Below are 15,466 nucleotides of genomic sequence, written 5' to 3' on the forward strand. Positions count from 1 at the left end.
CTTGGGGCCTTATAGGAAGTTTAGATTGGACCTAGGTAAAAAAAATATGTGACTGAAATGTAGAATAAGGAGTGGACAATTTGTAATCCTTAGTCTAATTTCATGCAACTGTTCCCTAAAGCTGCTTCAACCAGTCCATTCAGACATTGGAGAACAGAAAGGGCAAGCATGAGAAGGCAATGTCAGAATGGAGGATGAGGGAAAAAAGGAGTAGCAGAGAGAAAATGGAAGGGCTATGAGGAGCTGCCGCTAAATTTGCCTGCCATAACTATTGTAAACTATGGTTGCATTGCTCCCAAAGGTGTATCTGTGCTGAAAGATGGCCTTGGTAAGAAAATCACTTTGTAGCTCAATGTTTCTCAAACTTATCAATGTTAAGACTTGTGGACTTCAACTCCCTGAATCCTGGCTACCTGTGGCCTTTCGAGTGCACTTTAAGGTGCTGGTCACTACCTTTAAAGCGCTCCATGGCTTAGGGCCTGGGTACTTACGGGACCACCTGCTGTTACCACATGCCTCCCACCGACCGGTACGCTCTCACAGAGAGGGACTTCTCAGGGTGCCGTCCGCCAAGCTAATACGGAGGGGAAGGTCCTTCTCTGTGGGGGCTCCCACACTCTGGAACGAACTTCCCCCGGGTTTACGTCAAATACCTGACCTTCGGACATTCCGTTGCGAACTGAAAACACATCTTTTTATTCGCGCGGGGCTGGCTTAAATTGATTTTAACAAATTTTTAAATTCTTATTAACTAATTTTTTATTCAAAAAGTTTTTATTAGTCAAAAAAGGTTTATACAAATACATATCAGGTATGGTAAATTTTCATTTTTCTTATCTAAAATAAGAATTTTACTCAAATTTTTTAACACATACAACAGCCATAAGGCAAGCAGGTGACACGAAGTAGCTAAGTTTGCAAATTTTAAATACGTAATAAAGAAGAGTCAAGAATAAACAGAATATCGTACAAAAGAGAATAAGGAAAACCAACACAATCCCAAATATCTTTATCACTTCCTAGTTTTGGATCTCAGAACTCTGGGTTCAGCCTGACCCAACTCAGGGCGCAACAGCGGCAGCCGCTTCAGCCCATGATCTATAACCTCCCTTCTTCAATTCCTGGGTCATCTGATTCCAGGAAGGCTTTGTGTTCCTCCACATAGGCCGTAGCCTCCATAATTGTACTGATTTTTTTCGTAATGCCCTCCCGGAAAATCATCAATCCCTCTGGCATCAGCCATCTGAAGCCCACTCCTTCTGGTACAATTTGCTTGACAAAAATAATATTTCTTTCTTTTTCACGTACCTGTCTGGGAATCTGCCTCAGAATGGCTATCTCCCTGCCCCTGTAAATCAGTGCCCCACTCCTATGTTTTCTAAAATTTCATCTCTCGTCTCTCTTCTCACAAATTTGACATGAACCTCTCTGGGAACTGCATGCGTGCGTGCATATTGAATTAACTCTATAAACTCGATCCACATCCCAATTCATGAAATCAACACCTCTCCCAAGAAATTCTCCCAACAATTTAGTCACAACATCTCTCAAGTCTTCTTGGTCCACTTCTTCCAAATTTTGAAACCTAAGGAAATAAGACATTTTATCCATCTGTGGTCCAAGCACAGCATTGCCTGTCGTCTCCTCTCTTTTCTGCACTGCCCGCATCTCACCCTCAAACCTTCCACTTTCTGCTTGTTTTCTGCTGAAACTTGTTGAGTATCCTTTAAATCCTTTTGGATAGTCACAATTTCTGCTCTTATTTCATCAATTTCTTGTCCATATTAGATAACTTTTCCAAAATTCTCTCCATCTCTCCAGCAGTTGGTCTCTGACCTTTTGCCATTAAGGAAAAAAAATACAAAATCCTCAGGCAGGCACAGTATCCTTGTAATTTCCTCCGGATCCACCAGGGGCACTCACAGGAGCAACGAGTCCAGAGTACAGTTAGTCAACCAGGAAGCCGAAGGAAGTGATGTCATCAAAATTCTCATAGTGAAGGCGGAAGCTGGGCGCCACCACTGTTCCCCAGAAGGAGGGGCCTCAAACCTTCCCTCCTAAATTTCTCCATCACCTCTTCTCTCCAGAGCTCCACAAAACCGGTAATCTTCTTATTTTAAGTTCTCCTCTCTCCAGAATAACTCGTGCTCCTTCCAACGCAGGGAGAAAACCCCCGCACTCCGGAGCAGTCCACTCACGTTTACCGATATTCCCTTCCTTCTCCTCCTCAATTCTTCTCCGTGCCCTGTTCACCACCAGGCTGCTGCAGTTATAAATCCAATGCCCGGTGTCACGGGCACAGCGGCAAGCGGCGACCAAAATAATGGCGCGGCCTGTGGCCTCGAACCCCGCCGAGCCTAGGGCCGCGCCAGCATCGGTCCCCACAGTCCTGTATGTCGGCTGGGAGACCCCTGGCGAGCCGTCCGTGCGGCAGGTGTCCTTTTCGGAACACCTGGCCCCTGAGGGCCTCGGCGGCGGCCGGATTCGGGCGCTGGAGGCAGAGGAAGCCTTCCAGACGTCCGTTGCCGCTGGATACCGGAAGTCGTCTCCCTTATTAACTAATTTTAAATGGGGATTTTAGCTTATTGCATATTTTTACTTTCCAGGCCAATTTTAAAATAAGTTTTTTAACTGCACTTTTAAATTGTATATTGTACCATCTGTTTTATTCTTGCCTGTACACCGCCCTGAGTCCTTCGGGAGAAGGGCGGTATAGAAATCAAATAAATAAATTAAAAATAAATAAATCCTCCCCCCAGCATAGCTGGCTAGGGAATTCTGGGAGTTGAAGTCCACATATCTTAAAGTTGATAAAGTTAAGAAACTACAGGGAATTTGGGGCACTGAACTTTAAATGTGTTATATTGTGGGTTCAGGTGCCGGCAAGGTTTAGGCAGGACTCTGGATAGCAGGTAATTTACTTTATTAACCTTAACATAGGTAACAGCAGTGACAAATACAAACGAACAAAAAACTCTCTCCCTCTCTGTTGACAGCCCTTTTATACTGGCTGTCAACTGGCTTAGCCAATCAACACAGAGAAGTACTATCCTCGTTCTCCACTAGGGGAACGGACCCGGGGGGGGGGGGGAAGAACTTAGAACACTACAAAATGCATCTCTAAGCTGTCATAGAACAGTTATAGATTACCAAGACAAAGCGCCTGCAAAATGCACATATGAAGTAAAAACTATGGTGCATTGTATAAGCCCTGTCCAAAAGGAAATAAAACCACATAATCTTTTATTTCCCTGTGACTTAATACAGGTAAATAATTTTGAATCATTTAATAGGAAGAAAGGTGGAAATCCTAGTAATAAATAGGGGCTTTTAAAAAGAAATTTGACAGTCTCATGAATCGTATTTTGATAGAACAGCAGATCTTTTAAAATTTGTATAAGGAAATATGCATGTATATGTGTATGTAGATCTATATATTTATTTATGTAAGAAATTGGTATGTGGCTCACTTCACTTAGTATCTGGCATGTATGGTTTACTGTGTTTTACAAAAATCCTAAATCAACGTATAGGAAGCCAATAGAGTAAAATTATTGTTACTTCTGGTATTGGAAGAAATTCCATAACTTGCTACCATAACTGCCAGGTTTTTCTCCGGCTTTTTCTATAGTTACTGTATGTTTTAATACCATTCATTATGCTGCTCTAAAATAGCCATCCATTTAGATTTCTTTAATGCTAAATCCAATATTAACACAGATGGTTTCACGACTACTTTATTTTTTACTTAGGAAATTCATTTCTGAACATCAGAAGCATACGTTTTTGCAGTGCATCACAGAATGTTCCCACAAAAATGACTCAAGGGGAGAAGTCCATCTCATTGGATGGATACTTATTTTGTTTCATTTGGATCTAAAAGGCAAAAAAAAAAAAAATGAGACCATTGGCTTGTTATCATGGGGCAGGCCAACATGCTGTCATCTACTATGGGAATCACTTAAAATATGCTATGTATAACAGGGAGGATCTGTAGCCCTTCACATGCTGCTGAATTACCACTCCGAGCAGCCTCTGCCATTAGCTATGTAACTATAGAAAAAGCCATTAGCTATGACTGTTGTGGGTGCTGGGGATTATATCAGCGTTGAAAATTTTCAAGTACAATGTCTGCATTGCTGCTGATCACCTTTAATACCATCGAGCGCTGAACATGTCTAGCAACTCATGACAGGTTTACATATTAAACTGACATATTCAGCACATTTATATACTGAGGCTTGCTTGTGGATGTTCCACTTTGGGTGTCTTAAAGTATTCAACTCTAAAAGTTAACTAGAAGAGAACATTTCCTGAGTGTATGGGCCTAATTCAGCAGAGTTCTCTTTTGGTTTTAAATTATTCTATTTTCCTCACCATTTTCTATATCGGGCTATTTTTTTAATTATATATGGTAAAAAAAAATTTTAGTCGGGAAACATAAGGAATTTGTCTTGGTGCATATGCTCTCAGTGTACATTAAAAACATAGTATGTTTGGCTGAAAGCTGCTTGAGAGAAATTCATTAATATGTGACTTTGATTTCTTTCCTAGTGTTGTGACTTCTGCAAGCAGGTGTTACCTGCTGAGCTTCCGGTAGTGTACGCAGACCGAGCCGGCTACAATCACCAGTGGCATCCAGCATGCTTTATGTGCTCTAAGTGCTCTGAACCACTTGTTGACCTGATCTACTTCTGGAGCAATGGAGCCATCTGGTGTGGACGTCATTACTGTGACAGCATAAGGCCACGCTGTGCAGCTTGTGATGAGGTACAGTTACTGTGAAAATGACTATTCTTTTCTTGTCTTCTGTTGCAGTCCAGTTGGGAGATAATCTAAACAGCTGCAAGGAGTCAGATGCTTATTTATTTATTTATTTATTTATTTTGTCACAACAATATATGTAGGAATCATACAAAAGATTATATAGTATATAAACATATATGGGTAAATATAAGGAGGTATAAGCATATATATAGAAAGAAGAAAAGAAAAACAATAGGACAGGAACGGTAGGCACGTTTGTGCGCTTATGCACGCCCCTTATGGTCCTCTTAGGAATGGGGTGAGGTCAATAGTAGAAAGTTTTTGGTTAAAGCTTTTAGGATTATGGGAAGAGACCACAGAGTCAGGTAAAGTGTTCCAAGCACTGATGATTCTGTTACAGAAGTCATATTTTCTGCAATCTAGATTAAAGCGGTTGACATTAAGTTTAAATCTATTAGTTGCTCTAGTATTATTGCAATTAAAGCTGAAGTAGTCTTTAACAGGAAGGACATTACAATAGATGATTCTGTGAGTTAAGCTTAGGTCTTGTCGAAGGCGACGGAGTTCCAAGTTTTCTAAGCCTAGGATTTCAAGTCTGGTGGGATAGGGTATTCTATTGTTTTCAGAGGAATGGAGAACTCTTCTTGTAAAATATTTCTGGACACGTTCAATTGTATTGATGTCAGAGATGTGGTGAGGGTTCCAAACAGGCGAGCTGTATTCTAGAATTGGTCTAGCAAATGTTTTATATGCTCTGGTTAGTAGTGTGGTGTTTTTGGAAAAGAAACTACGCAAGATTAGGTTTACAACTCTTAGAGCTTTTTTTGCTATGTAATTGCAGTGGGCTTTGGCTCTTAGATCATTTGACATGAAAACTCCAAGGTCTTTAACGGATGGGGTCATCTGTAAGGTAATGTCCATCTAGTATGTACTTAGTTTTGGGTTCTTTTTCCTATATGTAAGACTGAGCATTTGCTGGTTGAAATTTGAGCTGCCAATTTTAGACCAAGCGGTTAGATGATCAAGGTCGTTTTGAATGATAGAAGTATTGTCTGTGATGTTAAATAGTTTGACATCATCAGCAAAGAGAACACAATTACTTGAGATATGGTCACAAAGATCATTAATGTATAGTATAAAGAGTGTTGGTCCAAGAACGCTGCCTTGAGGAACGCCACTCTTGACAGGAACAGGATTTGATAGAGCATTGCCAATTTTGACCACTTGTTGTCTGTTAGACAGAAAAGCAGATATCCATTTGTGGAGGGGTCCTGAGATGCCATAGGATATTAGTTTTAGGAGAAGTTTATCGTGTACTACTGAGTCAAAAGCTTTGCAGAAGTCTATGTAGATTGCATCTATTGATTTGCCTTGATCAAGATTTGAAGTCCATATGTTTTTGCAGTGGAGAAGTTGTAAGTTACATGATAATTTTTTTCTGAAACCAAATTGTTTGTTGGAGAGTAGGTTGTTTGTTTCTAAGTATGAGGTAATGGATTGGTTGATGATAGATTCCATGACTTTGCAGGTGACACAGCAAAGGGAGATCGGTCTGTAGTTTTCGACTAAGCTGGGGTCTCCTTTTTTGAAGATAGGGATGACTGTGGCTAGTGACCAAAGTTTGGGAAGAGAACTGGTAGTGAAAGCTTTATCAAAGATAATACTTAGGGGTTCTGCTATATTAATGGAAAGTTTTTTTAAGAAGTATGCACACAGTCCATCGGGTCCAATAGATAGCGATGGTTTTAAGTTGTGAAGAGCTTTTCCAACGTTGTCTTCTGTGAAATCTATATGAGTTAAATCATCATAATCATTGCTGGTACGTTTGTGGAAAGTCGGATATGTGTTATCGGAGTTAACAAAAACTGAGCCAAAGAAAATGTTGAAGAGGTTTGCTTTAACTGTTTCGTCATTGCATTCTTTGTTGTTAGAATCTTTTAGTGGTGGGATGGATCTAGAGTCTTTAAGTTTATTGTTAACAAAATTATAAAAGGCACGATTGGAATTTGTGCGCAGAAGATTCTCTTCTTGCTTGGTGTGGTAATTTGTGCATTCAGTTTTTATTTGGTTGCATATGTTTCTGTAGCGGTTTTTGAAATTTGTAACATAGCCTTTTTTGTTTCTTTTCCAGAGGGATTTTTTTTTTGATTGAAGCTTTTTTATTGATATGGGTAGTTTGTTTTTCTTGATCATGGTAGTCATTTGTGGTACATATAGTTTAATGACTCTATTGATTTCAAGTAGGAAGACTCTATAGTGGTCTTCAGCGGTTATGCAGCGGTTTTGCCAGTCCAGAAATGAAAGATCGTTGTTTATAAGGTCGTAATTGGCTTATCCAACATCTTCGGCAGTTCGAATCCCTAGTACAGATCTCCTGCATGAGCAGGGGTTTGGACTAGATGACCTCCAAGGTCCCTTCCAACTCTGTCACTGTTACAATCTTTCATCTCTTTTCCCTTTTAACCAGGACCCCTGTTGACTTGCCAAAAAAAGGAATTCAAAATGTGCAGAGTGCTTTTATATGTGGTGATCAATGGAACGATCTTTTGTTCGTTTCTTCTGGGAAATTTTTTAATTATAAGTGAATTTTCCAGAAAACACTGCATATTTATTTTATACCATGTTGTTAAGTACATATATTTTTGTTTGAACTTTAAAAGGCTAAAACAGACTTCATTTTTAAAAGGAGGGAGGGTGAAGAAACTCTATAATCTGCTTCCATTCAGAAGTAAGCTACCCCTGGAGCTGCAGCAAAGTTAGAAGCAGCAAACAGACAACTCCATGCCATTTGACTTCTATTCCTTGTCTTATCCTACTTAGAATTGCTCTAAGCTTGTGATATAATTACCTTACTTTCTCCTTCCACATCCCCTTAAAACTAATATGTGCACACAGGCTATTCAGTTTGTATTGATCTTACTAAAGCCATTCCCGGGATAAATATTTTATTCCTCCCAAATTGGTCCCTTGAGCCTGATATTAAGTACATAGACAGGTAAATGTTTTACAGCAATATATTTCCAATAAGCATTCTTGTATCTCTCAGATCTGTCATCATAAACGTTATTTAGCACATAAACGCATCCTTCAGAAAATGCCCCAGCTGAGTTTATAGTTCTTCTTAGTCTCCGTGTTTCTTTTTTAAACAATTTATCAAAATCTGGGCTTGCAAATAGGGCTCAGTTTCTCGTTCTTTGGAAACCTCTGAGGATTCCTGCTTTTCTATAAAGGAACAGTCATCCAGAATCCAAGCTTAATTTTTGCCAGAGCTCATAATCGTGTATATTTGCAGAGCCAGAATTGTATGAAGAAAAGTGGGATATGGGAAATAAGCAAAAATAAACATATTTTACTCAATAAATGCTAAATTCCACAGGCTAGATTGTAGGATTATTTTTTAAAAAAAAAAACCTAATTACAAAAAGGTAAATTTTTTGGTAAAAAGGCTTTAATACAAAAACTAATACAATTAATTAAAATTTTTAAAAATATCCTTTCTGCATCCCATTTCCTCTGCCGGTTGACCTATTGTAGAGTCGAAAGGATCTTGGAAATCAATCAAATATCTGCCCAGTACAATAAGCAGTCCTTGGCTATGTTTATTCATTGTTTATCTTTTTCCCCTCATAGCAACTGATAAGATGTTTCCTTTTCCTTTGGACATAATTTCCTTTCTTGACACCTGTGTAGCATATATGCATGAGACTAGTCATTTTTTTACATGTTAACCATTGCACTGCGATAGTTAGGGCTGGATAACATTTGGTGTTAACCATGATCAGAGAGATTTAGCTCTGTTCTTATTGTGCTATAAAGCTCACTAACAGCTTCAGATCCTTCATAGGTTTCTATAGGAAGAACAATATACAGCATACTGAGCTTACTGAATTATGGTACAGTAGCTACTATTTCAAGAAGGGAACTCTGTGTAGTGAGCATGGACTACTGTAAAGAGAAGGGAATAGAATAGAACAGAACAGAACAGAACAGAATAGAATAGAATAGAATAGAATATTTTTTATTGGCCAAGTGTGATTGGACACACAAGGAATTTGTCTTGGTGCATATGCTCTCAGTATACATAAAAGAAAAGATACATTCATAAAGAATCATAAGGTACAACACGTAATGATAGTCATAGGGTACAAATAAGCAATTAGGAAATAGTCATTTGGGGAAGGCATAAAATATATGTGAGACTAGGTTTTCCTGGAATTTAAATTACTTAAGGAACTCCTGCTTTAGATGCATATTGTGTAAAGAACACAATATATTTCAGTGTATTCAAAAAGCCTCCTAACCAAAGGTATTTTTCAAGTATTTGTCTTCAAACAATGCTTAGAACTAACTGTAAACTTCTTCTGCAGCTTGGTTGGACCAGAACTCTGTTCTTTATAGGAATGTGTAAATATTTATTTTCTGTGCAAAGCTAAGTAGCATGAATGCACTCTTTATACTGTTGGCTTGTCAACGGCATTGTGTTTGTAACTCTCTGTGTGTGATGTTTTCATAATGAAGACATTCAGGAAAGGAATAATAAATGGTCTTGTTTACTTTCACAGATCATATTTTCTGATGACTACCTGCAAACTGAAGGCCTTACCTGGCACAAACAGCATTTCACCTGCCTGGAATGTGAGAGCTTGCTGGTTGGCAAACCCTTCACCCTGGACGCAGCCAGCTTGTTGTGTACCTCATGCAGTAAAAACAAACTCTCCTAAACCGGGTGTCATTTCAGTGCTGACGTTTTTTGTGTGTTCTGACTTGGAACGAACTCATTGATGGGGAGGGTTTAAGCCAAAGAAGTTGCATCCTAAGGATTTAGATCACTAAGGTTATTTGCAATCAAGTAATTACAGGAAACGAGATGGGAAATGATAACGCAGTAGGAAAAGAATAGAGGAATGGAATGTTCTAGGTCTTTCAGGAAAGACTTTAAACATAACCAAATGTACTGAAAACTAGGCCCCATTATGTTAAATTATTTCAACTTTGGCATATTACAAAAACAACTACTCCAGGAGGTTTAGAAATATATACATACAATTATCATTGTGCTGCTGGGTTTTGCTGCCTTTTTTTTTTTTTTTTGGGTAACCAAAGGGCTATATTTCTAAACTAAATATCACAGCGCCATTGCCCACAAATGAGTAGTTTTAGAAATATATGTAGAGTGATATAGTGGGAAAACAAAACCGCCAATATCTGCAAGAAAAGAGTTTCCCTTCCCCTATGTGTTAGAACACATTGCCTCCAAGAAACATGATTATGGTTTGAAAAATAGATTACATGAGAAATGGTTTGACAGCTTAAAGAACCTGAAAGCAGAGTAGCTTGTGAAGGGATCACTGGAAAAATGCAGGTTATCACGGATGATTTATTCTTTTTAAAAATATTATCTAGAAGTAGAATTAAGGCAAAATATATATTCGATGAGCTTTCTGGATTATCCATGTATTCAACGTTTTGACGATTTTATTCTGTCCCGTCTTTTTTTTTTTTTCCGCATAGGGAGGGGGCAGCAAACAGATGAAAATACTTCACTTTAGTGCATTTAGAAATCTATGTGCAGTGGTCTTTTTGCCAGCAGCCACATGGAGGGAGTAAAGGCTAATAAATCTCAGCATATTAGTGCTTGATCTCTGGAGGCGCTGCTTACACAACGTTGCTTTCATAGACTAGGAAGAAGTAATCACATAAAATCTGCTTAGATATTCTTGATAATTTCTCCCTACCCCATTGTTGACCAGTTGTGGCAATAGGATTGATTCATATAGGTGACCTTTAAGCACACAAATACCTTTAAGCACACAAATAAAACCAGCATGGTTTTATGTAGCCCCCCCCTAAAGAAGACTGCTTGATAGTACTTGAAGCCTTCTTTACGGGATTGGATTTTGTTCTTGCCACCCCAACCAGCTAATGGTCAACAAAGAAAGGAGTTGTGTTTGTATAAATGTATTACATCTGGAAGGAGAAGAGAATTTAACATGTATATAGAGACTATTAATATTAAATTCTCAATGGCTGCATCCCATCATAGATTTTGAAATGGGCAGTAAAACTCATTCTTCCTAACATTTGTGATAGGGCTTTTATTGGCTTTAACCGTAATAAATTTTAAGAAAACAATATAGTAATGGGCTATGTTTATAGCAAGTGAGTGCTTGCAAAAGGATATTGGTTTTCTTGGTAAGAGTACTTTGAAATTCTAAAAGCTAGCCAATTAATTCTGCTAGGATTAGCAACAAGGTTTATATTGGCTAGATTTGCCATTTCAACTAATACCAAGGCTCTTTACTATAAATAATAGATACTACGTTAGCAAACAGAAAAACATTTGTTGTTAAATAACATTAGATTTGGTCAATTAGTAATGACAATTTATAGAAATCTTTAATGCGATAAAAGGAATTGCCTTAACAGAAACTGGAAAATATCTTTTTTGGTTTTAGACGCAACATGTATTAAACATTTTTTGTGTTTGAAAACAAATTAACCTTTTATGGGAATTAGAGATTTGACCAATTTGTTCTATACTGTTCTTCTAATACAAGCATCTCCAAATATCCAGTGCTAAAGTCACCTCTTGCAGATACAAAACTTGTATCTTTCAACATACACAGTATATGCAATAGAACTCCATGGGCATTTATGAAGTGTATCTTTCTTTAAGAAAGTGTGTTCAGTTCAGTTATGTAGGCATCTCATACATGTTAACAGAACTGCATCTCAATCTCTCTTAAGTCTGTATTTGACACTCGAGGCAGTAACTAACTAACATGGGTGTTAATGTAGCAGGATCATCTAAAAAAGTTAACTTAAGTATATTCCTGTAAATTGGAAGAGAGGGCCTATGAGTAGCGTGCATTTGAATGAACTTTTTGCAGAAGTCAATCCTTAGGTAGAAAAATCTGAATGCTAAATCAGTTAACCAGAAGTAACTTAGGTTAATTTGATCTTCATTTCCTACAAAGGAGGCAGTCGTTCAGGTACATACCATATTTTTTGAGGTGCTGTTTATCATGGAGCATTATTAATAGTCATTAACTACCATTAGTGGCTGGTAAAATGATTCTCAAGATACAGGAGAATCTGATTATGATTCTTCTTCATTTCTTCTATGTTTTACTTTAGTTAACTTTATGTATATGTAGTTGATATGCAGCTGTTCTACTTCTTATCATTGGTCATGCTGGTGATTTGTGAGAGTGGAGACCACAACAGGTTGCCTTCCTATATACTGTAACGATCAGCCAGACTATCAATTCCCCTAGTTACAGTGTTTGTAATTTATCTGTTCCAACCTAATGTCTCTGGAAGTACTGAAATTATAGTTCTCCTCATCCCCAACCAGCAAGGTCAGTGGGGATAACAGGAACCTAATAGTCCAATGGAGTTGGAAAATATCACCGTTGAAAAGATTGCTATTAAACCGTATGGATTTTTTTAATCTAATTGTCAGTGGGATGCTGGGAACTGCATAATTCAATATGTTGCTTTTATTTTATTTTGATGGAATACTAAATGCATTCTGGACTGTGCCTAATAGCTTTTGTATTTTTGATGAGACGTAAGTTCTATAATAAATTTTCAGATGTTTAAGTATTTGTAACAGGGGAACTTTGCAACTGTGTATGTTTGGAGGACTGAGCTTTTCTTCGATCGCAGAAAACTACATTTGCCATTAATTTCTAAAGGGAATCGGATTAGTATAATACTCATTGGATTTCTACCTTCCACCCAGCTGTTGGTTTCCACTGACTAGCATTCCTCCTTATGACTGTGCAATATTTTTCCAGTCATGGTTCTCATGGATTTGGAAGTCCTACCAGTCCAAATGCAAAGAATTTGCAAGCCATTGTTTAGGTCTGAATGAGAACAAGGAACCACACAGGGCATGTTCATCTGTGTTACGGCCAGCATGTTGCAACCTTCATGCTAAGGAAGCTTCATTAAGGTTATCTGCTAATCTTTTTGCATCACTACTGGTTTTAAAGGTAAATAGTTTTTCTAATGTGGATCAAGACAGATCACAAAGGTTGCTCTGGCTTCATGTTCTAGAAATTGCACTCCATGACATTGTGCCTATATTCAAGAGATGTTAAGGTCCGTGATTCCAGAAGCAACCTGATTATCCATCTTTGATATTCATTTTGGTTTTCATTCCCTGGGAGTTTTGACAGAAATGGAACTTACCAGTATTGGAATAGAGTGTGCTTAGCTTTGTTTCCTGTAGAGCTTAATGTATCTAATATTTTTTCCAAGAGATGAACTGACAAGCCATGGAAATGTATCTTAATGCTTCAATATAAAGTGTTCAATAAATATTAAAGTGAAAGTTGTTTGAAATGTTGCCATTTAATTAATCAACAAACTTTAAGTTATTCCTAAGAAAGCTCCAAGGTGGCTCAGTGGCTAAGACGCTGAGCTTGTCGATCGAATCCTTAGTGCCGTGTAATGGGGTGAGTTCCCATTACTTGCCCCACCTTCTGCCAACCTAGCAATTCGAAAGCACATAAAAAATGCAAGTAGAAAAATAGGGACTACCTTTGGTAGGAAGGTAACAGCGTTCTGTGCGCCTTTGGCATTTAGTCGTGCCAGCCACATGACCACGGAGACAGCACTGGCTCTTTGGCTTTGTAACGGAGATGAGCACTGCCCCCTAGAGTCAGGAATGACTAGCACGTATGTCAACGGGAACCTTCAATCTTAAGAAAGCTCCAGTGGATAGGACAGAAGTGAATATAGGTAAATTATGATTAACTTCTTAATGTGTGAGGTACTTTAAATTCCCCTTTACATTCTGACTTTACTGTTAGATAACATTGTTACATGATTTGTTCATAAATTCACTCACTTTTGTTTTCAACCGACATTCATTCATTATCTATTAATTCTTGAACCTTCTATTCATGTTTTATTCCACATACTTAAAACCTTAATCCCATTTCATTCAATTTAGCTTTATGTTTCCCCAGATGTAGCCATCACTTTCAAGTAACAAACTATTGTACAGGAAGTCCTCAACATATAACCACAATTGGGACCAGAATTTCATTCTTTAAGTGATGCAGTCATTAAGCGAGTTTATCGTAACTGAACCTGATTTTTATGACCATTTTATGTGGTCATTAAGTGAATCACATTATTGTTAACTAAATCTGGCTTGCCTAATTGACTTTGCTTTTTGGAAGCTCTCTGGGAAGGTCACAAATTGCAATGATGTGATCACAAGATACTGCAACCATTGAAAATGCAAGTTGGTTGCCAAGCATCCAAATTGTGAACACATGACTGTAGGGCTTGTACTTCGAGCGTATTCCTACAGGTGCAGGGTCCGCTTTTTGGATCATTGAATGCCACTTTGCATGGTCAGCTGTGTCTCCAGGGTGCAGGCTTACAGCTTGCATATCTTTGTTGTCTTGCCATCTCTGTTTTAGATGCCTGCGAGGTCACCGGCTATTGATTTCTAGTTGGTAGTCAGTCTTGGCAATGGTGGAAGGTGCTGCTCTCAGGACATGTCCATACCAATGAAGCCGGCCTTCTCTCATCTTCTCTGTAATTGGTGCCACACCAGAATGCTTTCAAATGGTGTCATTTGTGATGTGGTCAAGAAGGGAGATGTCCAATATCCAATGGAGCATTTGCATTTCCATGGCATGGAGAGAGGTTTAGGTACCTGTTGTTGCTGCCCAGTGCATACAGTGCAACAGGGAGGATGGTTGTCTTGTAAATCTTAGATTTAAGATGGATTGGCATTCGTCTGTCACATAACACACCAGTGAGTTCTCACCAACACATCCAGGCTGCATTCACCTTTGTTCGCACCTTGCCATTGATGTCGCCATTGCCTTGGAGATGGGATCCCAGATATTGAAAGCCATCCACCTTCTTTAGGATTTTTCCATTAATTTGAAGCATTCCACATACTGTAGGGGTTGTACTATAGTTGTAAATTTGAGGATGATTTGTAAGTCATTTTTTCCGAGCAGTCATGAACCATCTTTAAATGAATGGTTATAAGTTGAAGACTACCTAGAAAAAGCATGCACTTGTATGTATTTTCTCCTCTTTTTAACAAAGATTCATTCCTCTCACATGCTACTGCCAATATTTACACAATTTTAATTTCTCCATCTATTTTTTTTTCATATTTAATAAAATTTACACCAAGGTGAACAAATAATTTATCTACATGTTCTACTTTTTCCAACACTTATATGTGACTTGCAATCATTCATTTCCATGTCGCAATCACCTTGATCTGGCAGATAGTTGTGATCCATACCCTTCACTGAATCATAAGGCCTGATACTTCCTGCAAATCATTCATGATGTCAGCCATCGGCACATCATCATCAGTCTGAAAAAGTGCTTGTACATTCAGGTCCCCAGCCATCATATATCATACATCCAAAATCAACATAAGCATTCCTTACATGTTTATTCAAAAAGTTATTCATAAACTCAGTGAGAACTTAAAGGCAAGCACACACATATCAGTTCAATAATCTGTTGTTGAATTATATAAATCTGAGTACATATAATGAAGAAGATAACATGTACTTACCTTGCTACCTTATATATTCTCTTATATTGTAAAATGTGCTTGGTACCTGAACAGGGTGAATTTTTTCCCTTTTCCAAAAGCGGCTGGAGAGTTAAAATATCTGAAAAAACAAACTGAAAAAGTGGC

At 38.2% G+C, this 15,466-nt stretch overlaps 1 protein-coding gene across 2 annotated transcripts in view; it reads left to right on the top strand.

Annotated features, from left to right (window-relative positions):
- LMCD1 (LIM and cysteine rich domains 1) overlaps positions 1-13,112 on the top strand; it is a 76,680-nt gene extending 63,568 nt beyond the window's left edge. For both annotated transcript variants that reach the window (XM_058170226.1, XM_058170227.1), the window contains 2 exons: positions 4,555-4,770; positions 9,330-13,112. In XM_058170226.1, coding sequence (XP_058026209.1) covers positions 4,555-4,770; positions 9,330-9,488 — 375 coding nt within the window. In that variant the 3' untranslated portion in view covers positions 9,489-13,112. The remainder of the gene's footprint in view (positions 1-4,554; positions 4,771-9,329) is intronic.
- The last annotated feature ends 2,354 nt before the right edge of the window (positions 13,113-15,466 follow it).

Source organism: Ahaetulla prasina, chromosome 2 (assembly GCF_028640845.1).
Source record: "Ahaetulla prasina isolate Xishuangbanna chromosome 2, ASM2864084v1, whole genome shotgun sequence".
In the NCBI taxonomy this organism is placed as follows: Eukaryota; Metazoa; Chordata; class Lepidosauria; order Squamata; family Colubridae; genus Ahaetulla; species Ahaetulla prasina.